Here is a 25,795-nt window from a genome sequence, read left to right as displayed (position 1 = left end):
ACACACACACACACACGCGAGGAGATGTGGACAGACACACACACGCGAGGAGATGGGGGACAGATACACACACGCGAGGAGATGGGGACAGACACACACACGCGAGGAGATGGGGACAGACACACACACACGCGAGGAGATGGGGGACAGACGCACACACGCGAGGAGATGGGGGACAGACACACGCGAGGAGATGGGGGACAGACACACGCGAGGAGATGGGGGACAGACACACACGCGAGGAGATGGGGGACAGACACACACGAGGAGATGGGGGACAGAAACACACACGCGCGCGAGGAGATGGGGGACAGAGACACACGCGCGCGAGGAGATGGGGGACAGACACACACACGCGCGAGGAGATGGGGACAGACACACACACACACGGGAGGAGATGGGGACAGACACACACACACACGGGAGGAGATGGGGACAGACACACACACGCTAGGAGATGGGGACAGACACACACACGCGAGGAGATTGGGACAGACACACACACATACTCACGGAGATGGGACACACACACACACACGGAGATGGGGGACAGACACACACACGCGAGGAGATTGGGGACAGGCACACACGCGAGGAAATTGGGGACAGACACACACGCGAGGAGATGGGGGACAGACACAACACGCGAGGCGATGGGGGACAGACACACACGCGAGGAGATGGGGGACAGACACATACACACGCGAGGAGATGGGGGACAGACACATACACACGCGAGGAGATGGGGGACAGACACATACACACGCGAGGAGATGGGGACAGACACACACACACACGCGAGGAGATGGGACACACACACACACACACATGCGAGGAGATGGGGGACAGACACACACACGAGGAGATGGGGGACAGACACACACACGAGGAGATGGGGAACAGACACACACACGAGGAGATGGGGAACAGACACACCCACACGCGCGAGGAGATGGGGACAGACACACACACACGCGAGGAGATGGGGACAGACACACACACACGCGAGGAGATGGGGGACAGACACACGCGCGAGGAGATGGGGAACAGACACACACACGCGAGGAGATGGGGGACAGACACACACACGCGAGGAGATGGGGGACAGACACAGACACGCGAGGAGATGGGGGACAGACACACACACACGCGAGGAGATGGGGGACAGACTCACACACGAGGAGATGGGGGACAGACACACACACGCGAGGAGATGGGGGACAGACACACACACGCGAGGAGATGGGGGACAGACACACACACGCGAGGAGATGGGGGACAGACACACACACGCGAGGAGATGGGGGACAGACACACACGCGAGGAGATGGGGGACAGACACACGCGAGGAGATGGGGGACAGACACGCGAGGAGATGGGGGACAGACACACACGCGAGGAGATGGGGGACAGACACACACGAGGAGATGGGGGACAGACACACACACGAGGAGATGGGGGACAGACACACACACGAGGAGATGGGGGACAGACACACAAACGAGGAGATGGGGGACAGACACACACACGCGAGGAGATGGGGGACAGACACACACACGCGAGGAGATGGGGGACAGACACACACACGCGAGGAGATGGGGGACAGACACACACACGCGAGGAGATGGGGGACAGACACACACACGCGAGGAGATGGGGGACAGACACACACACACACACACACGAGGAGATGGGGGACAGACACACACGCGAGGAGATGGGGGACAGACATACGCGAGGAGATGGGGGACAGACAGACACACACGAGGAGATGGGGGACAGACACACACACACGCGAGGAGATGGGGGACAGACACACACGCTCGAGGAGATGGGGGACAGACACACACACACACACACGCGAGGAGATGGGGGACAGACACACACACACGCGCGAGGAGATGGGGGACAGACACACACGCGAGGAGCTGGGGGACAGACACACACACGCGAGGAGCTGGGGGACAGACACACACACGCGAGGAGATGGGGGACAGACACACACACGCGAGGAGATGGGGGACAGACACACACACACACACACACGAGGAGATGGGGGACAGACACACACACGCGAGGAGATGGGGGACAGACATACGCGAGGAGATGGGGGACAGACAGACACACACGAGGAGATGGGGGACAGACACACACACACGCGAGGAGATGGGGGACAGACACACACGCTCGAGGAGATGGGGGACAGACACACACACACACACACGCGAGGAGATGGGGGACAGACACACACACGCGAGGAGATGGGGGACAGACACACACACGAGGAGATGGGGGACAGACACACACGCAAGGAGATGGGGGACAGACACACACGCGAGGAGATGGGGGACAGACACACACACAAGGAGATGGGGGACAGACACACACACGCGAGGAGATGGGGGACAGACACACACACGCGAGGAGATGGGGACAGACACACACACGCGAGGAGATGGGGGACAGACACACGCGAGGAGATGGGGGACAGACACACGCGAGGAGATGGGGGACAGACACACGCGAGGAGATGGGGGACATACAGACACACGCGCGCGAGGAGATGGGGGACAGACACACACACGTGCGCGAGGAGATGGGAGACAGACACACACACGCGAGGAGATGGGGGATAAACACACACTCTCGAGGTGATGGGGGACAGACACACACACACGCGAGGAGATGGGGACAGACACACACACGCAAGGAGATGGGGACAGACACACACACACGCGAGGAGATGGGGACAGACACACACACACGGGAGGAGATGGGGACAGACACACACACGCGAGGAGATGGGGACAGACACACACACACGCGAGGAGATGGGGACAGACACACACGCGAGGAGATGGGGACAGACACACACACACGCGAGGAGATGGGGACATACACACACACGCGAAGAGATTGGGACAGACACACACACACACTCTCACGGAGATGGGACACACACACACGGAGATGGGGGACAGACACACACACGCGAGGAGATGGGGACAGACACACACGCGAGGAGATAGGGGACAGACACACACGCGAGGAGATAGGGGACAGACACACACGCGAGGAGATAGGGGACAGACACACACGCGAGGAGATGGGGGACAGACACACACACGCGAGGAGATGGGGGACAGACACACACGCGAGGAGATGGGGGACAGACACACACGCGAGGAGATGGGGGACAGACACACACACACGCGAGGAGATGGGGGACAGACACACACACGCGAGGAGATGGGGGACAGATACACACACACGAGGAGATGGGGACAGACACACACACACACACACGCGAGGAGATGGGGACAGACACACACGCGAGGAGATGGGGGACAGACGCACACACGCGTGGAGATGGGGGGACAGACACGCGAGGAGATGGGGGACAGACACACGCGAGGAGATGGGGGACAGACACACACGCGAGGAGATGGGGGACAGACACACACGAGGAGATTGGGGACAGAAACACACACGCGCGCGAGGAGATGGGAGACAGAGACACACGCGCGCGAGGAGATGGGGGACAGACACACACACACACACACACACACACACACGCGAGGAGATGGGGACAGACACACACACACGGGAGCAGATGGGGACAGACACACACACGCTAGGAGATGGGGACAGACACACACACGCGAGGAGATGGGGACAGACACACACACGCGAGGAGATTGGGACAGACACACACACATACTCACGGAGATGGGGGACAGACACACACACACACGGAGATGGGGGACAGACACACACACACACGGAGATGGGGGACAGACACACACACGCGAGGAGATTGGGGACAGGCACACACGCGAGGAAATTGGGGACAGACACACACGCGAGGAGATGGGGGACAGACACACAAACGCGAGGCGATGGGGGACAGACACACACGCGAGGAGATGGGGGACAGACACATACACACGCGAGGAGATGGGGGACAGACACATACACACGCGAGGAGATGGGGGACAGACACACACGCGAGGAGATGGGGACAGACACACACACACACACACACGAGGAGATGTGGACAGACACACACACGCGAGGAGATGGGGGACAGATACACACACGCGAGGAGATGGGGACAGACACACACACGCGAGGAGATGGGGACAGACACACACACACGCGAGGAGATGGGGGACAGACGCACACACGCGAGGAGATGGGGGACAGACACACGCGAGGAGATGGGGGACAGACACACGCGAGGAGATGGGGGACAGACACACACGCGAGGAGATGGGGGACAGACACACACGAGGAGATGGGGGACAGAAACACACACGCGCGCGAGGAGATGGGGGACAGAGACACACGCGCGCGAGGAGATGGGGGACAGACACACACACGCGCGAGGAGATGGGGACAGACACACACACACACGGGAGGAGATGGGGACAGACACACACACACACGGGAGGAGATGGGGACAGACACACACACGCTAGGAGATGGGGACAGACACACACACGCGAGGAGATTGGGACAGACACACACACATACTCACGGAGATGGGACACACACACACACACGGAGATGGGGGACAGACACACACACGCGAGGAGATTGGGGACAGGCACACACGCGAGGAAATTGGGGACAGACACACACGCGAGGAGATGGGGGACAGACACAACACGCGAGGCGATGGGGGACAGACACACACGCGAGGAGATGGGGGACAGACACATACACACGCGAGGAGATGGGGGACAGACACATACACACGCGAGGAGATGGGGGACAGACACATACACACGCGAGGAGATGGGGACAGACACACACACACACGCGAGGAGATGGGACACACACACACACACACATGCGAGGAGATGGGGGACAGACACACACACGAGGAGATGGGGGACAGACACACACACGAGGAGATGGGGAACAGACACACACACGAGGAGATGGGGAACAGACACACCCACACGCGCGAGGAGATGGGGACAGACACACACACACACGCGAGGAGATGGGGACAGACACACACACACGCGAGGAGATGGGGGACAGACACACGCGCGAGGAGATGGGGAACAGACACACACACGCGAGGAGATGGGGGACAGACACACACACGCGAGGAGATGGGGGACAGACACAGACACGCGAGGAGATGGGGGACAGACACACACACACGCGAGGAGATGGGGGACAGACTCACACACGAGGAGATGGGGGACAGACACACACACGCGAGGAGATGGGGGACAGACACACACACGCGAGGAGATGGGGGACAGACACACACACGCGAGGAGATGGGGGACAGACACACACACGCGAGGAGATGGGGGACAGACACACACGCGAGGAGATGGGGGACAGACACACGCGAGGAGATGGGGGACAGACACGCGAGGAGATGGGGGACAGACACACACGCGAGGAGATGGGGGACAGACACACACGAGGAGATGGGGGACAGACACACACACGAGGAGATGGGGGACAGACACACACACGAGGAGATGGGGGACAGACACACACACGAGGAGATGGGGGACAGACACACACACGCGAGGAGATGGGGGACAGACACACACACGCGAGGAGATGGGGGACAGACACACACACGCGAGGAGATGGGGGACAGACACACACACGCGAGGAGATGGGGGACAGACACACACACGCGAGGAGATGGGGGACAGACACACACACACGCGAGGAGATGGGGGACAGACACACACGCGAGGAGATGGGGGACAGACACACACGCGAGGAGATGGGGGACAGACACGCGAGGAGATGGGGGACAGACACACGCGAGGAGATGGGGGACAGACACACGCGAGGAGATGGGGGACAGACACACGCGAGGAGATGGGGGACAGACACACGCGAGGAGATGGGGGACAGACACACGCGAGGAGATGGGGGACAGACACACGCGAGGAGATGGGGGACAGACACACGCGAGGAGATGGGGGACAGACACACGCGAGGAGATGGGGGACAGACACACACGCGAGGAGATGGGGGACAGACACACACGCGAGGAGATGGGGGACAGACACACACGCGAGGAGATGGGGGACAGACACACACGCGAGGAGATGGGGGACAGACACACACGCGCGCGTGCGAGGAGATGGGGGACACACACGCGCGCACGCGAGGAGATGGGGGACACACACACGCGCGCGAGGAGATGGGGGACACACACACGCGCGCGAGGAGATGGGGGACACACACACACGCGCGCGCGCGAGTAGATGGGGGACACACACACACGCGCACGCGCGAGGAGATGGGGGACACACACACGCGCGCGCGAGGAGATGGGGGACACACACACACGCGCGCGCGAGGAGATGGGGGACACACACACGCGCGCGCGAGGAGATGGGGGACACGCGCGCGCGAGGAGATGGGGGACAGACACACACGTGAGGAGATGGGGGACAGACACACACACACACACGCGCGAGGAGATGGGGGACAGACAGACACACACACGCGCGAGGAGATGGGGGACAGACACAGACACACACACGCGAGGAGATGGGGGACAGACACAGACACACATACACACGAGCGAGGAGATGGGGGACAGACACAGACACACACGCGCGCGAGGAGATGGGGGACAGACACAGACACACACGCGCGCGCGAGGAGATGGGGGACAGACACAGACACACACACACGCACGAGGAGATGGGGGACAGACACACACGCGCGAGGAGATGGGGGACAGACACACGCGCGAGGAGATGGGGGACAGACACACGCGCGAGGAGATGGGGGACAGACACAGACACACACACACACACGAGGAGATGGGGGACAGACGCACACGAGGAGATGGGGGACACGCGTGGGGATGATGGACAGACACATGCGAGTAGATGGGGACACACACACACACGCGAGGAGATGGGGGACACATGCACGCGAGGAGATGGGGGGACACACGCACGCGAGGAGATGGGGGGACAGACGCACGCGAGGAGATGGGGGACAGGCACGCGAGGAGATGGGGGACACACACACACACGCGAGGAGATGGGGACAGACACACACACACGGGAGCAGATGGGGACAGACACACACATGCTAGGAGATGGGGACAGACACACACACGCTAGGAGATGGGGACAGACACACACACGCGAGGAGATGGGGACAGACACACACACGCGAGGAGATTGGGACAGACACACACACATACTCACGGAGATGGGACACACACACACACACGGAGATGGGGGACAGACACACACACACACGGAGATGGGGGACAGACACACACAAGCGAGGAGATTGGGGACAGGCACACACGCGAGGAGATGGGGGACAGACACACACACGCGAGGAGATGGGGGACAGACACACACACGCGAGGCGATGGGGGACAGACACACACGCGAGGAGATGGGGGACAGACACATACTCACGCGAGGAGATAGGGGACAGACACATACACACGCGAGGAGATGGGGGACAGACACATACACACGCGAGGAGATGGGGACAGACACACACACACACGCGAGGAGATGGGGACAGACACACACACGCGAGGAGATGGGGACAGATACACACACGCGAGGAGATGGGGACAGACACACACACACGCGAGGAGATGGGGACAGACACACACACGCGAGGAGATGGGGGACAGACACACGCGAGGAGATGGGGGACAGACACACGCGAGGAGATGGGGGACAGACACACACGCGAGGAGATGGGGGACAGACACACACGCGAGGAGATGGGGGACAGACACACACGAGGAGATGGGGGACAGAAACACACACGCGCGCGAGGAGATGGGGGACAGAGACACACGCGCGCGAGGAGATGGGGGACAGACACACACACACACACGCGATGAGATGGGGACAGACACACACACACGGGAGGAGATGGGGACAGACACACACACGCTAGGAGATGGGGACAGACACACACGCGAGGAGATTGGGACAGACAAACACACACACGGAGATGGGGGACAGACACACACACGCGAGGAGATTGGGGACAGGCACACACGCGAGGAGATTGGGGACAGGCACACACGCGAGGAAATTGGGGACAGACACACACGCGAGGAGATGGGGGACAGACACACACACGCGAGGCGATGGGGGACAGACACACACGCGAGGAAATGGGGGACAGACACATACACACGCGAGGAGATGGGGGACAGACACATACACACGCGAGGAGATGGGGGACAGACACATACACACGCGAGGAGATGGGGACAGACACACACACACACACACGCGAGGAGATGGGACACACACACACACACACACACACACATGCGAGGAGATGGGGGACAGACACACACACGAGGAGATGGGGGACAGACACACACACGAGGAGATGGGGAACAGACACACACACGAGGAGATGGGGAACAGACACACACACACGCGCGAGGAGATGGGGACAGACACACACACACACACACACACGCGCGAGGAGATGGGGACAGACACACACACACACACGAGGAGATGGGGACAGACACACACACACGCGAGGAGATGGGGGACAGACACACGCGCGAGGAGATGGGGGACAGACACACACACGCGAGGAGATGGGGACAGACACACACACGCGAGGAGATGGGGGACAGACACACACACGCGAGGAGATGGGGGACAGACACACACACACGCGAGGAGATGGGGGACAGACACACACACACACACGAGGAGATGGGGGACAGACACACACGCGAGGAGATGGGGGACAGACATACGCGAGGAGATGGGGGACAGACACACAGGCGCGAGGAGATGGGGGACAGACACACACACACACACGAGGAGATGGGGGACAGACACACACACGAGGAGATGGGGGACAGACACACACACGCGAGGAGATGGGGGACAGACACACACACGCGAGGAGATGGGGGACAGACACACACACGCGAGGAGATGGGGGACAGACACACACATGCGAGGAGATGGGGGACAGACACACACGCGAGGAGATGGGGGACAGACACACACGAGGAGATGGGGGACAGACACACACGCGAGGAGATGGGGGACAGACACACACGAGGAGATGGGGGACAGACACACACACGAGGAGATGGGGGACAGACACACACACGAGGAGATGGGGGACAGACACACACACACACACACGCGCGCGCGCGAGGAGATGGGGGACACACACACGCGCGCGCGCGAGGAGATGGGGGACACGCACGCACGCGCGCGCGCGAGGAGATGGGGGACACACACACACGCGCGCGCGAGGAGATGGGGACACACGCGCGCGCGAGGAGATGGGGGACACGCGCGTGCGAGGAGATGGGGGACAGACACACACGCGAGGAGATGGGGGACAGACACACACACACGCGCGAGGAGATGGGGGACAGACAGACACACACACGCGAGGAGATGGGGGACAGACACAGACACACATACACACGAGCGAGGAGATGGGGGACAGACACAGACACACATACACACGAGCGAGGAGATGGGGGACAGACACAGACACACATACACACGAGCGAGGAGATGGGGGACAGACACAGACACAGACACACACGCGCGCGAGGAGATGGGGGACAGACACACACGCACGAGGACATGGGGGACAGACACACACGCGCGAGGAGATGGGGGACAGACACATGCGCGAGGAGATGGGGGACAGACACACGCGCGAGGAGATGGGGGACAGACACAGACACACACACGCACGAGGAGATGGGGGACAGACACAGACACACACACGCACGAGGAGATGGGGGACAGACACACGCACGCGAGGAGATGAGGGGACACACGCACGCGAGGAGATGGGGGACAGACGCACACGAGGAGATGGGGGACACGCGTGGGGATGATGGACAGACACATGCGAGTAGATGGGGGGGACACACACACGCGAGGAGATGGGGGACACACACACACACGCGAGGAGATGGGGGACACACGCACGCGAGGAGATGGGGGGACACACGCACGCGAGGAGATGGGGGGACAGACGCACGCGAGGAGATGGGGGACAGGCACGCGAGGAGATGGGGGACACACGCACGCGAGGAGATGGGGGACAGACACACGCGAGGAGATGGGGGACAGACGCACGCACGCGAGGAGATGGGGGACAGACACACGCACGCGAGGAGATGGGGGACAGACACACACGCGAGGAGATGGGAGCAGACACACACGCACGCGAGGAGATGGGGGACAGACACACACACGCGAGGAGATGGGGGACAGACACACGCACGCGAGGAGATGGGGGACAGACACACGCACGCGAGGAGATGGAGGACACGCACGCGAGGAGATGGGGGACACGCACGCGAGGAGATGGGGGACACACGCACACGAGGAGAAGGGGGACACAGGCACGCGAGGAGATGGGGGACACAGGCACGCGAGGAGCACGCGAGGAGATGGGGGACACAGGCACGCGAGGAGATGGGGGACACAGGCACGCGAGGAGATGGGGGACACAGGCACGCGAGGAGATGGGGGACACAGGCACGCGAGGAGATGGGGGACACAGGCACGCGAGGAGATGGGGGACACAGGCACGCGAGGAGATGGGGGACAGACGCATACGCACACACACACGCGCGGGGATTGGGGACAGCCACATGCGCGGGGATTGGGGACAGCCACACGCGCGGGGATTGGGGACAGACACACACGCGGGGATTGGAGACAGACACACACGCGGGGATTGGGGACAGACACACACGCGGGGCTTGGGGACAGACGCACACACGCGCGGGGATTGAGGACAGACGCACACACACGCGCGGGGGGCTTGGGGACAGACGCACACACGCGCGGGGATTGGGGACAGACGCACGCACACGCGCGGGGATTGGGGACAGACGCACGCACACGCGCGGGGATTGGGGACAGACGCACGCACGCGCGGGCGGGGATTGGGGACAGACACACACGCGCGTGCGGGGATTGGGGACAGACACACGCGCGCGGGGATTGGGGACAGACACACACACGCGCGCGGGGATTGGGGACAGACACACGCGCGCGGGGATTGGGGACAGACACACGCGCGCGGGGATTGGGGACAGACACACGCGCGCGGGGATTGGGGACAGACACACGCGCGCGGGGATTGGGGACAGACACACGCGCGCGGGGATTGGGGACAGACACACGCGCGCGGGGATTGGGGACAGACACACGCGCGCGGGGATTGGGGACAGACACACGCGCGCGGGGATTGGGGACAGACACACGCGCGCGGGGATTGGGGACAGACACGCGCGCGCGGGGATTGGGGACAGACACGCACGCGCGGGGATTGTGGACAGACACGCACGCGCGGGGATTGTGGACAGACACGCACGCGCGGGGATTGGGGACAGACACGCACGCGCGGGGATTGGGGACAGACACACACACGCGCAGGGATTGGGGACAGACACACACACGCGCGGGGATTGGGGACAGACACACACGCGCGGGGATTGGGGATAGACACACACGCGCGGGGATTGGGGACAGACACACACGCGCGGGGATTGGGGACAGACACACACACGCGCGGGGATTGGGGACACGCGCGGGGATTGGGGACAGACACACACACGCGCGGGGATTGGGGACAGACACACACACGCGCGGGGATTGGGGACAGACACACGCGCGGGGATTGGGGACAGACACACGCGCGCGGGGATTGGGGACAGACACAGACACGTGCGGGGATTGGGGACACGCGCAGGGATTTCGGACATAGACACACACACGGGGATTGGGGACAGACACACACACACACGGGGATTGGGGACAGACACACACACACACGTGGATTGGGGACAGACACACACACGCGCGGGGATTGGGGACAGACACACACGTGCGGGGATTGGGGACACGCGCAGGGATTTGGGACATACTCACACACGGGGATTGGGGACAGACACACACACACACAGGGATTGGGGACAGACACACACACACAGTGATTGGAGACAGACACACACACACACAGTGATTGGAGACAGACACACACGCGTGGTGATTGGGGACAGACACACACGCGTGGTGATTGGGGACAGACACACACGCGTGGTGATTGGGGACAGACACACACGCGTGGTGATTGGGGACAGACACACACGCGTGGTGATTGGGGACAGACACACACGCGTGGTGATTGGGGACAGACACACACGCGTGGTGATTGGGGACAGACACACACGCGTGGTGATTGGGGACAGACACACACACGTGGTGATTGGGGACAGACACACACGCGTGGTGATTGGGGACAGACACACACGCGCGGTGATTGGGGACAGACACACACACGCGTGGTGATTGGGGACAGACACACACACGCGCGGTGATTGGGGACAGACACACACACGCGCGGTGATTGGGGACAGACACACACGCGCGGTGATTGGGGACAGACACACACGCGCGGTGATTGGGGACAGACACACACGCGCGGTGATTGGGGACAGACACACACGCGTGGTGATTGGGGACAGACACACACGCGCGGGGATTGGGGACAGACACACACGCGCGGGGATTGGGGACAGACACACACGCGCGGGGATTGGGGACAGACACACACGCGCGGGGATTGGGGACAGACACACACACAAGTGGATTGGGGACAGACACACACACGCGCGGGGATTGGGGACAGACACACACAAGCGCGGTGATTGGGGACAGACACACACAAGCGCGGTGATTGGTGACAGACACACAAGCGCGGTGATTGGTGACAGACACACACGCGCGGTGATTGGGGACAGACACACACGCGCGGTGATTGGGGACAGACACACACGCGCGGTGATTGGGGACAGACACACACGCGTGGTGATTGGGGACAGACACACACGTGTGGTGATTGGGGACAGACACACACGCGCGGGGATTGGGGACAGACACACACACAAGTGGATTGGGGACAGACACACACACAAGTGGATTGGGGACAGACACACACGCGCGGGGATTGGGGACAGACACACACGCGCGGGGATTGGGGACAGACACACACACACAAGTGGATTGGGGACAGACACACACGCGCGGGGATTGGGGACAGACACACACGCGTGGTGATTGGGGACAGACACACACGCGTGGTGATTGGGGACAGACACACACGCGTGGGGATTGGGGACAGACACACACGCGCGGGGATTGGGGACAGACACACACGCGCGGGGATTGGGGACAGACACACGCGCGGGGATTGGGGACAGACACACACACACACAAGTGGATTGGGGACAGACACACACACAAGTGGATTGGGGACAGACACACACGCGCGGGGATTGGGGACAAACACACACACAAGTGGATTGGGGTCAGACACGCGCGCGGGGATTGGGGACAAACACACACACGCGGTGATTGGGGACAGACACACCCACGCGCGGGGATTGGGGACAGACACACCCACGCGCGGGGATTGGGGACAGACACACACACAAGTGGATTGGGGACAGACACGCGCACGCGAGGGGATTGGGGACAAACACACACACGCGGTGATTGGGGACAGACACACCCACGCGCGGGGATTGGGGACAGACACACATACGCGCGGGGATTGGGGACAGACACACATACGCGCGGGGATTGGGGACAGACACACACACAAGCGCGTTGTTTGGGGACAGACACACATACGCGCGGGGATTGGGGACAGACACACACACAAGCGCGTTGTTTGGGGACAGACCCACGCGCGCGGTGATTGGGCGACGGGCACACACACCCGCACCGATGGGCGACGGGCACACACACCCGCACCGATGGGCGACGGGCACACACACCCGCGCCGATGGGCGACGGGCACACACACACCCGTGCCAATGGGCGACGGGCACACACACCCGCGCCGATGGGCGACGGGCACACACCCGCGCCGATGGGCGACGGGCACACACCCGCGCCGATGGGCGACGGGCACACACACCCGCGCCGATGGGCGACGGGCACACACCCGCGCCGATGGGCGACGGGCACACACACACAGACACCCGCGCCGATGGGGGACAGGCTCACACAGACACCCACGCCGATGGGGTACAGGTGCACACACCTGCGCCGATGGGGTATAGGCACACACACCCGCGCCGATGGGCGACAGGCACACACACCTGCGCCGATGGGCGACAGGCACACACACCCGCGCCGATGGGCGACGGGCACACACCCGCGCCGATGGGCGACGGGCACACACACCCGCTGTTGGGGGACAGGCACACACACCCGCGCCGATGGGGGACATGCACACACACACCCGTGCTGATGGGGGACCCACACACACACATAAAGAGATGGGGGGACGGACACACACACACAAAGAGATGGGGGGACAGACACATGCGCACACACAGAAAAGTGATGTGCATACACACATGGACAGATGTTGGGGCAGGCACACACAGAGATATGGGGGGCAGACACACACGGAGATATGGGGGGCAGACACACACGGAGATATGGGGGGCAGACACACACGGAGATATGGGGGGCAGACACACACGGAGATATGGGGGGCAGACACACACGGAAAGATGGGGGGGCAGATGCACGGAAAGATGGGGGGCAGATGCACGGAAAGATGGGGGGCAGGCGCACACCAACACATGGGGGCAAGCACACACGGACACGCAGATGGGGGGCAGGCACGCACACGGACACGCAGATGGGGGGCAGGCACGCACACGGACACGCAGATGGGGGGCAAGCGCACACGGACACGCAGATGGGGGGCAGGCGCACACACACGGACACGCAGATGGGGGGCAGGCGCACACACACGGACACGCAGATGGGGGGCAGGCGCACACACACGGACACGCAGATGGGGGGCATGCGCACACACGGACACGCAGATGGGGGGGCGCGCGCACACCATGGAGAGATGGGGGGAGGGGCGCGCACACACACCATGGAGAGATGGGGGGCGCGCGCACACACACCATGGAGAGATGGGGGGCGCACGCACACACACCATGGAGAGATGGGGGGAGGGGCGCGCACACACCATGGAGAGATGGGGGGCGCGCGCACACACACCATGGAGAGATGGGGGGAGGGGGGCGCGCGCACACACCATGGAGAGATGGGGGGAGGGACGCGCACACACCATGGAGAGATGGGGGGGGGGCGCGCACACTCCCACCCCTCAAACCCCCTCCTCACACACTCCCACCCCTCAAACCCCCTCCTCACACACTCCCACCCCTCAAACCCCCTCCTCACACACTCCCACCCCTCAAACCCCCTCCTCACACACTCCCACCCCTCAAACCCCCTCCTCACACACTCCCACCCCTCAAACCCCCTCCTCACACACTCCCTCACTACCATGGAGAAATGGGGCACACCCATATACACCATGGAGAGATGGTGGGGGGCAAACACCCACCCCCACACCTCCCCTCAAACCCCCCTCACACACCCCCACCCCCCCTCTCACACCCCCACCCCCCCTCTCACCCCCCCACCCCCCCTCTCACACCCCCCACCCCCCCTCTCACACCCCCACCCCCCCTCTCACACCCCCACCCCCACACACATCCCCACCCCCCCTCACACATCCCCACCCCCCTCACACACCCCCACCCCCCCTCACACACCCCCACCCCCCCTCACACACCCCCACCCCCCCCCTCACACACACACCCACCCCCCCTCACACACACACCCACCCCCCCTCACACACATCCCCACCCCCCCTCACACACACCCCTCACACCCCCCTACCCCCCCACCCCCCTTCACACACACACACCCTCACACCCCCTCCCCCCCCCCTCACACACATAACATACACAAATATGCATCCATCTATACGGGAGACACATGACAGGCCTTCCTGAAGTTTAGCCGTAAAAATACACCATATGCCCTATTATAAAAAATGAAATGTACAGCACCGTAAGATTCCTTGCCAATTCATCCGGCATCTTCTGGAACCTCCAAATTGTAGAGAAGATTATTTCCTTTCTGTTTAATTTCTGGCAGAGCACAACCAGTTAGAAACGGTTTCATGGCAAATGAGAAGCATTTGGCCCAGCAGGTCTGTCCAATGGCACTTGGTTACACTTTTAAGACGTGAAATGGAAAAAAGGATTGATATACATGGAGTCTTATTACAACTGCTCGGACAGGTGGCTGTAAATGATGATTTGTTACATTTACAATAAATCACAAAACATCTTTCAAAAATCTATGCGCTAAAAAGCTGTCGGTCACCCTTCAGGTGAGTCTGAGGCGGCTTGGTCCGAAACACCAGTTTAAAGCCTATTGTGATCGCCATTTTTTTTTTTTTTTTTTTTTTTTTTTTTAAATCTTAAAGCAGCAGTCTTCTCTGGCTCCCCCTTTAATTACAGGGAGCAGGGGGTCCTGCTGTCAACCGTGTCAATTTCAGCTCTGGGGACGACCTGTTTACCGAGATACTTGCCGGGGTACGGTGCCGGTGATACTTAATGGAGTTTTAAATCCCCATCGTCACGCAGGCCAATAGGAAGCCACCATCTTGTTTCCACTGGAGGAGCCGGCTACCTGCGGCACCTTCTCTCAGGTACCAGGGGCTCCTCCTGCCTCCTATGCAGGTATAAAAAAAAGGGGGGGGGCAAAAAGAGTAGGGGTGCTGCTCCTTTCCCTGTGCCACGTTTCTATTTTTAACATCCGATGCGCCATTCAAGCGTTTGCAATATTCAGTGTCGAGGAGGTTAAAATGTAGCTCTCTCCAGAGCCCAGTACATTGCAATGATTACTACCTTAACCTCAGAAGCTAGACTTTTTTTTTAACTGTTTCTTTTTCTGATTTGTTGGGGGAGGGGGGGGGGTTTAGGTAGCGCATGGGAACATGCAAGTTAGCCCTAGACCCATAAATCTCATCTTGGTATCATTTGGCCCTGCTCACCTACAGGAGTATCAGTCTCGTGCCACTTGGGCCTGTTTCTGATGCCAACCAGGCATGGAATGGGCTCCATTCTTTCGTATAGTTGTCTCTCGTTCCCAACGAAACGCAGTCATTTTCTCCATTTGTACAACATACTAGATACTATTTTTCACCATGTTAAGGGCCAGGGTGGCGGGCCTTCCCCAGTCTTCCGCCACACAGCATTGCGCCGCAGTTAATATATGGTTTCTGATATAGAGAGACCCAGGGTTGGCCTACCCAACAGTCAGGCCAAATCTGACTGGACAATTTGAATGGGGTTTCAAATAACACCCACCAACCCCACCCACCACACACAAAGAGAGAGATGTATGTTTGCAGATCTTTTAGGATTCCTCTTGGGACCTCGACCGGTAGGGTTTTGAATAGATGCATAAGCTTTGGTAGCAGATTCATTTTAACGGAAATTAATCTGCCGATCCAGGATATGCAGTACTTTCCCCAGGTCTCCAGATCTTTTTTTGAGTCAATATCATTTTGGGGTAGTTTATGCTTTAGAGGAGATCGTATTTTTTAGGGACATTGACTCCCAGGTATAGTAGGGATTGGGTAGCCCATGAGAAATCAAAGTTTAATTTTGAGAAGTTTTGTTGTTTGGAAAAATTAATGTCCATGTCCAGGGATTTGGATTGATTTATCTTGAAGCCTGACATGGGGGCTTCATGTTTTTTTTTTTTTTATGGCTTGTGCAATATCCTCTAAAGAGATTGGGAGGTTCAGGGATTGCATCCGGTCTCTAGCTAGTTCAGGCATCACACTCCTCTCCAGGAAGGCTGTGACCTGTGCAGTTCGACCCTCTTCCTGCACACTGCCCCCCCCCCCCCCTTCTACTTGAATTTTTTTAATTCCTCTGAGATTTTGAGTGGATCTTTTGTAATTACCCCATTCCCAAGGTGTATGGCCTGAATTTGGTTGTCTGTAATGGCATTCATGAGCTTCCTGGCCAACATTGTGTGGGCGTTGTTTCCCCCCTCATACTATTTTTGAACGGTGCTCTTCATGGCTGGCTCGGTCTTATGAGATAGGGCCAGGTTCAACTCGCCTCAGACTCACGTGACGTCGGCAAGTGTGCTGTTGAAAAGGGATTGTTTGTGGATACGCACAAGCTGAGCCAGACTCTGAGAGCTTTTGTTTTTTTTAACGTCTGGTCTGTTTTCTGTAAGAGGCTATTCTAATTATCTTGCCCCTTATGGGCCTCCCATAAAGTGGCTCCTGCACCTCCGGGAAGCATAGTAGGGAGTTGTTCATTCTCCACTGACTGGGCATACTTAGTGGGGTCAAGTTGCGTATTGTTATACTGATCATGGCATGATCAGACCAGCTAATATTGCCTATATCTGCGGAGCAGACCCTTGATGATAGGCAGGCATCAATTGCAAAACTATGTGGTAGTGGGTTTTTTGGGGGTGGGAGAAGATTATATAGTCTTGATTGCCTGTGTGGAGATCCCTCTAGATGTCAACTACCCTAAGGTCTTCCAAGAATCGAGACACAAATCCTAAACTAAGCTAAGCTATTGGTCTGGGTGCTCTCACTGAGCAGGACCTATCCCACTCCAGTTCATGACCGCATTAAAGTCGCCCCCCAATATAAGGTAACCCTGTCTGATAGAATGCTTGAATTCTATGAAGTTGTAAAATGACGTCTGGGCTGAGTTTGATACACACATGTTGGCCAGTGTCACTTCAGATCCTCCAAGGGTGCCTGTCACACACACAAACCTGCCCTCTCTATCCTTGTGGAGCTGGTCCTGTACGAATGGAACATTATTAATGAAAATGGCCACCCCTCTTTTTTTAAGTCTGGCTGAGGACAAGTAGGCCTGTGTGAATTGTTTATGAAAAGTATGAAGGTGTTAACCTAGTACTAAAATTAGTTTCTTGGAAAAATGAGTTCAGCCGCCATTTTCTTATAATTGGAGAAAGCCGTTCTACGTTTTGTAGGGATATTGAACCCTTTGACATTACGGGATATCAATTCCAGAGAAGACATGTCAGGGTTCAGAGAAGTAGTCTCTCATAGCAGGGAATAATGGGTCTCAAAGATGCATTAGCATCCAAATCATCGAGCAGGGTAGGCTGTGCGTAGGGCATTGGCTTTGCAATCTAACGTTTAGGGGAGAAATTAAACAAAAAAGGATAAGGAGGAACATATTCCTTTTGGGGAACATCAACTGAAAAGAACTCGGTCTCCACAAAAGGCCTGAGTGTGAAGGTCCAATGTCTTGGTTTGGGAATGAGGAAAGCGGTAGAGAGGAAGAGGGTAGGACGTGGGAACCGCCCGTCCCCCCAGCCTGGCAAACTCCTTAATACTCGTATCAATACTATAGTTATAGCCTTTAGTGTTAATGAATAATAAGGAAAGAACACATACCTGAGTAATGTTACATCTCGGCGATCACCTGTAACGTATATCTGCAGAAATATGTGGCTGGCTGCTGATCTTTTAGGAGCTCCCATGCAGGCTCGTCAAGTCACCTACTACACAGGTCCTTATTATGGCATAGTGCCCGGCCCACGCCTGTACCAAATGGATGTACATGTAGGCCCAGGGGGGCTGAACCCCCACTCCATGTGGGTGTCAGTCATGCCCAGGGCCATCCGCAGAGAGATCAAAAAAATTATATATATATATATATATATATATATATATTTATTTTATTGCTTTGGTATAATGCGGTCACTTTAAACCCATGGAGGCCCTAACTGTGACCACTTGTGTGCTCGCTGTTCTATTTATAACTGTGGAATCTGCATTTAATATTTATATTCCACGTGTGAACTTGCAGCCGGTCTGGCTGGCTGGATGGGGGCGATTCTCTTTCTGTATGCTGGGCCTTTAAGAGCCGTATCATTTATCTGACATTCGGCTTGCCCTATAAACTGTGTAGGACTGACTTCAAAAGCAGAAGTCCCACTTAGAGCCATAGTGCATAGATGTCAGTAAAAGGTTTAATGGGTTACATTTTGTTGGTTGATAGAAAAAAAATATGGAAAAAATAGAAATACCTGTTATATTGTGCCTCTATTTAAAATACAGTGGGAGTTGGGAATGGTGGTTTAGGAGCTGAGGTAGTTTGCATAATTTGAGATGATTGGGCTGGAAAAGAGCAGGATTTGCTTCTTTTTTTTTTTTTAAATTATTAACGTTGACCAACTTTCAAAAATGATAGTTATATATCTATATTTTATTATTATTTCTTTTCAAACATACTTTTAAATATATACGTTGTGTGAGTGTATGGCATGTATTTACAGTTGTGTATCTTGGCTTATTTTACTTGAAGCTTTAGAGTGTAAGTCTTCTGGGGAAGGGATTTGTGCAGGAAACTTATGTACAGCTCTGCGTACACTTCAGGGGATAGATATACGTGTGTGTGTGTGTGTGTGTGTGTGTGTGTGTGCGTGCGCGCACACGCTTGCTTTGTATTGGTGTGCTGTGTATATATGAATGGTTTTGTGTGTTCTGCAGTGGGAGATGTTCAGTGTGCAGTCTTCCCCCTAAATGAATGCTACATTTCTCTTCTTGGTCCTTCCTGCAGCTCTCGGGCCTGCATCACTGTCACAGCACAGGCTCTCCAGGGAGCCCATTACCCCATGGCTCTGAAGGGGTTTTAACCCGAAATTGTAATTTATTTTTGTATGTTAAAAAATAGATCTATAGACAACACCCACAACCACACCCCATTTCATGTTTCTATACACAAAGGTTTAACCCCATGTACACCATTGCCATTCGATTACGCCGACCATGCTCATGATAGCAACTGGTATATTGTGCCTGACACCTTGATAAAACCAGTAAGTACCACTGCTTGTAGTGTGTGCCAGAGGAAGTAGAAAGGAATCGGTGCGGGGGGAGGGCACTGTTGTCAGGCTGCAGACTTCATTAGTGACGTGAGTCTGGAAATCCGACCTGTGTGTGATAGCGAGGCGTCTTTGTCATTCTATGAACGCTCGGCATTGTGGGAGGGATACAGGCTCTGCCTCTTTCCAAGGCAATTAGAGGTGGCTTCAGACACTGTTTCTAACACTCACACGCAGTCATTTTTAAAAGGAAGCCTACACCCTTTTTACTTTTCCAAATATGTATTATGGGGGAAATGAATTCTATAGTGTAGTGGCACATTTTGTGTTTTTTTTTATTGCAGTACGTTGAGGTTCATTGCTAAATTCCGGCTTCTCCTGACACAGCACAACCCTGTCATACCCTCAGTTGTGCTGTTCTTGGAGAAAGGACACCGGGTTCTTGTAGCCGTGTTGGTCCTGGGGAAGAAGGTTTTTTTTTCCTGCAGGTTGTGATCCATAGGAGAGTTGTACATAGATTTGAGGTCTGAAAAGCTTGTGAGCAGGCTAGAAGTTTCCTTCAAGTGTATTGTATTTTAAGCCGCGAATCTGAGCTTTACTTGGTTAAAATACTTTTTTGATGACACTGAAATATCCGCAGAAACCATACACCAGTATCATGCGGCACAGGCTCTCAAGCAGGGAGAGGGGTTAAGCACACAATGCTGCCAGCTTTGTGGTTGGGGGTTCCCTGGCCTGTGCCCTCAGCCTCAGATTTTACCCTTATGATGTGCCGGGTACGTCTCTGGGACTTGTTAGTTTCTCGGGGAGAGCAGGCTGTGACATAGCTGCTAGCCCGAGTGAAACGGGGAGCCCCCCCCCCCCCCCCCGTTTCCGGGCGTCAGTCGCATCATATGCGCCGCTTATAAAGCGATCAGTCGAACACGGTTGGTGACACGGCGTGTAATTGAAAGATGCAGCTCTCCCCAACGTGCCGTATTTCAAGTGCATCACAAGGAGCAGACTTTCAAGGTTAATCAACTTTTATTTATTTTTTTAGATATTTTTGATATCACATTTTAATGTAAGAAGGCCCAACACCTGCAGTAGTGTCTTCACAGCAACTCCTGTTTTATTCTCCCTTTCAGAGCACAGTTGTTTTCCATGCACACTACAAAAGGTCTTTTCAGAAAAATTCTTCTCTTATCTGAGAAGATTGATACTTTGAGGCAGAATTATGGAGGTCTAATGTAGGGTGTTGCACCCAGATCTGGGATTCAAGCCAGTGGGGTTGCTTGGTGAATCCTGGCGTCACTGAGTGGGGCTTAGTAGAAAAATTGCCTGAAAGCCAGTGCATGTTGATATGTTTTGTTTCTTTTTTATACCCTGGTATTTTGGTCCTTTGGAATTTTGCTGCTAAATCCTAAATATGAAAGAAATGCAAGGAGCAAATAGGGTGTGCGGTTTTACAGAAGGTGGTAAACGGTCAGGCATGGCGGAAGTAGTTCTTATCTGCCGCCAAATTTCTAACCGAGGGTCCCTGGAGTTAAAACATTAACACAGTTGAGCTCCGGAGATCCCCTGCTTCCAACCCGGGTTAAAAAAAAGTAATTCTGTGCAGTGAGGGACTTCTTCCTTTCATTGAAGTTTTTTTAAAAGTGAAACTTCTTTGCTGGCACCGACAGCCACCGACCGCCGTCTCCTGCCCATGCGCTGGACGCCTGCCGTCTTCGGCGCATGCGCTGAACATGTCCCTTTACGCCACGCATACACTTAAGAGGACACAAACACAATAAAAATATAGCAGTGCAAATAGCAAACATTTTACAAATGCACCATTTATATTAAGAGACAGAAGTGCAAAACATGCAAGGTGTGTAAACATATAAAACATGAAATTATATATATTTATATAATATAATAACTGTAATGATTATTATTAAAAAATAAAATAAAAAAAAGAGGGGGTGTGCGCCGAGCACGCGCGTTCTAAGTCAAACTTCTTTGGGTTTTGTCACTGAAATTGTTTTGATTTTTATGATTTAAATTGAATTAAAGACTTGACAGTAACGGCATTTAGAGACTTGACAATCCAAAATCTATGCATCCTACTTTAGTTATAAGTCCATTATACAGGGAGTCCTCGGTTATCCAACGGAATCCGTTCTGGAAGTGAACCGTTGTAAAGCGAGTCCCATGTTAATTAGTGGCTGTGAGCGTTGGATAACGCATTCAGGCGTCGAAAAACGGCCCATAGGGAGGCATTGTAAAGCACTGTACAGTATGCCATTCGTTGTAAAGTGAAACGTTGGATAGCGAGGACTATCTATCATGTATTCAAAGTGATTAGTATGGAAATTTCTACCCAAAAACAAATTCTACTCTCTAATCTCAATCATTGAATTAAAAACATCACCATCACTAATACAATTTCTGTCACAAAACACACAAGTTTCACTTACAATGCGCGTTTTTTTATTTTCTTCTAATAGTGTTTGCATATAGCTATATACACATTTCTTCAAAAAGGCAGACTTATAGTGAAAAAAAGGTCTCATTTTATTTTATTATGTTCTTGAGAGGCTCCATCGGGAGCTGAAACCAAATAAAAGGACTTTTTTTCACTATGGAGTGCCTGCCTTTTTGTTTCTGTGCATAATACCCGTTGTGTTCAGGCAGACTGCTACCAACCCTTTCTGCGAGGGCCCTGTTTCCCCATCTTTATATTGAATATTATTTTACAATACAAATTGTGTGTGTGTTTATTATATTTATTGGTTTCTGCTTATTTGCTGATAATATATGGATTGGATGAGATGATATAGAGTAATCTGTGGCGTTTATTATACTGCTAATTGGGATGCACAGTGCTGAGTACATGCAGCTCCATGTACAAATATATCCCAGGGGTGAGGAAATTCAGAAAGGCGCCCGGCAGTCGAGATAAAGGGCATTTCCCGGAGCGAGGGAGGGAGCTTCAGGGCTTTTCCATGCAGGTGTCTGTCCTTATGATGTCATTATCAGAAGCTGTGACACTGGCTGAGATTCAAATGCAAACAGTTTCCGTGCAGAAACTGCTCACTCGCCTCTCCAGACTCACAGTAGGTGGAAATAGGCAGTTTTAATGGTGGTCCTACACCATTTCCTAGGGGTCTGGGTATTTGTACCTTCTCCCTTATGCTGGCGTTTGGTAATACGCAGTGAAAGCGCCTTCCCGTGATAGATTTGGTTACATCTTGCTTAACAGACGGTGTACAGAAAGAAAATTGCTTTAATCAGTTTTTTCCCAATGGTAAAAATGATTAAAAATGTTGCAGGGGCGATGAAATTTGAATGTGTAAAGGGTGCTGATGGCAACAGGGCAATCAGACTGGATGTGAAAATGGGACATACCCAGAGAGGAACTGGTTATGATGTGTCCGCCGAAGTGATAGCCAAAGTTAGATTCATTTGTTTGCGATGAAACCTCGAGGGAGGCGGGTCATGTTTGGGAATATATTTCCTTTCCTACAGCTGTTTTTTGTTTGAGCATTTCCAACCTCCTTGCAAATGCCAATGTTAGACCCCTACCTTGCCGGACGGACTGGCAGGGCTTTTAACATTTTGTTTTTAGTTTCTGAACCCAAAAATAAAAACCTGCAGAGCCTCTCGCTGCCTGGATTACTTTGATGTTTATCTACACTGCAATATTACATAATAATTAGGTTGTGTTATGGCGCTATCTATAAGCATATACATTTTTCCAGAGCGTGTAATATACTGTAGGTTTATCATTAAAGATGTTATATATGGTTCGTTAGTGTGTACGTAGAATTCTTATGTTGTAAATTGTATTAAAGCAGCAATTCTCCTCTTCTCCCCCCCCCCCCTTTTTTTTAACGGGGGAGGGGGTGGGGGTTGTGTTCTCTCAGCCTGGTTCACGAAAAACGTACCAGTTTAAAGCCACACAACCCCCCCCCCCCCCCCCATAAAAATCGTTTTTTGTTTGAAAAGCTTACCTAAACCGAGTAATATCTCCAGAATCAGGTGATGCTGAGGGACCACGGACTGGTTCTGGACACACACACACACACTGGGTTTAAGTGTTTAAAACTGTACTCCCCACGTCCCCAAAAAATAAACTGGCGTTGCTGGTAAGAAGAAGGTAAAAGTCAAATTGGTTGTTTGGATCATCCTTTCGAAAGACTCAAGACTGAGTCTAGGTGACGTCACTCTTTCCTCTTGGCCCATGGGGCTCAGAGGCTATGGCGGTAGCCATTTTGGTACCCCAAAGTCAAAATAAGAGCTCCCTGCAACTGCTCAGTTTTTTAAATTTTTTTATATAAATGAAAGAAAAACGAGGAAGGGGAATTGCTGCTTCAAAGTCCCGATGCAATCCGAGTAAGGAAAATAAATAAAGGTTGAGAATGGGTTGCGCCATGTCAAGAGCAAGTTGTAACGCGCGTCTCTTCTCTTGCAGTGAATGGTTGTATCTAGAAAGGGTATGTCCCTTCAGGAGAAAGGTGCCAATGTCCAGCCGGCCTGAAAACAATCCAGGGGGGTCACTGCGACGTTCACAGAGGAACACTGCCGGGGCCCAGCCGCAAGAGGACACAGCAGGAGCAAGGTACGGAGAGAGGCAGTCTGGGACTCTGGTTGGGTGTGTATATTGTGTTGTAAGCATAGCAGAGGGACACACTGGAGTTGGTCCTGCCTATTCATGTCTCCTAAAGGTGCAATCCCACTTAAAGGTTAACAATCAAGTTGTCTTAAGTTAATCCAGCTATTCTAAAAGCAAAGATCTAGCTGCTTTTATTTCTCAAGAAATGTATAAATTGCATTTATTTTTTTAGGGGATTCTGAAAGGGGAATGTTTGTCAATCAAGCGTTTTCTTTACCCTTATCCCTGTCTGCATCAATCGCCCAAGCCTGACCCCTTAAACATGTTACTGCCATTAGTACACTTTGGTTTTATGAGGGACTGGCCCTTTAAGAAACCCACTATGATTACTGTTGAGGGTTGTAAACATTTCTGT

The 25,795-nt window shown here is 55.2% G+C and overlaps 1 protein-coding gene across 11 annotated transcripts in view; it reads left to right on the top strand.

Annotated features, from left to right (window-relative positions):
• Positions 1–25,795, top strand: part of TRIP12 (thyroid hormone receptor interactor 12) — a 104,441-nt gene that overhangs the window by 10,734 nt on the left and 67,912 nt on the right. For 9 of the 11 annotated variants that reach the window (XM_075570203.1, XM_075570201.1, XM_075570202.1 and 6 more), the window contains exon 2: positions 25,240–25,386. In XM_075570203.1, the coding sequence (XP_075426318.1) occupies positions 25,289–25,386 (98 nt within the window). In that variant the 5' untranslated portion in view covers positions 25,240–25,288. The other 2 variants (XM_075570196.1, XM_075570194.1) reach the window with 2 other exon arrangements.

Source organism: Ascaphus truei, chromosome 14 (genome assembly GCF_040206685.1).
Source record: "Ascaphus truei isolate aAscTru1 chromosome 14, aAscTru1.hap1, whole genome shotgun sequence".
In the NCBI taxonomy this organism is placed as follows: domain Eukaryota; kingdom Metazoa; phylum Chordata; class Amphibia; order Anura; family Ascaphidae; genus Ascaphus; species Ascaphus truei.
This window is presented reverse-complemented; position numbering and strand designations above follow the sequence as displayed.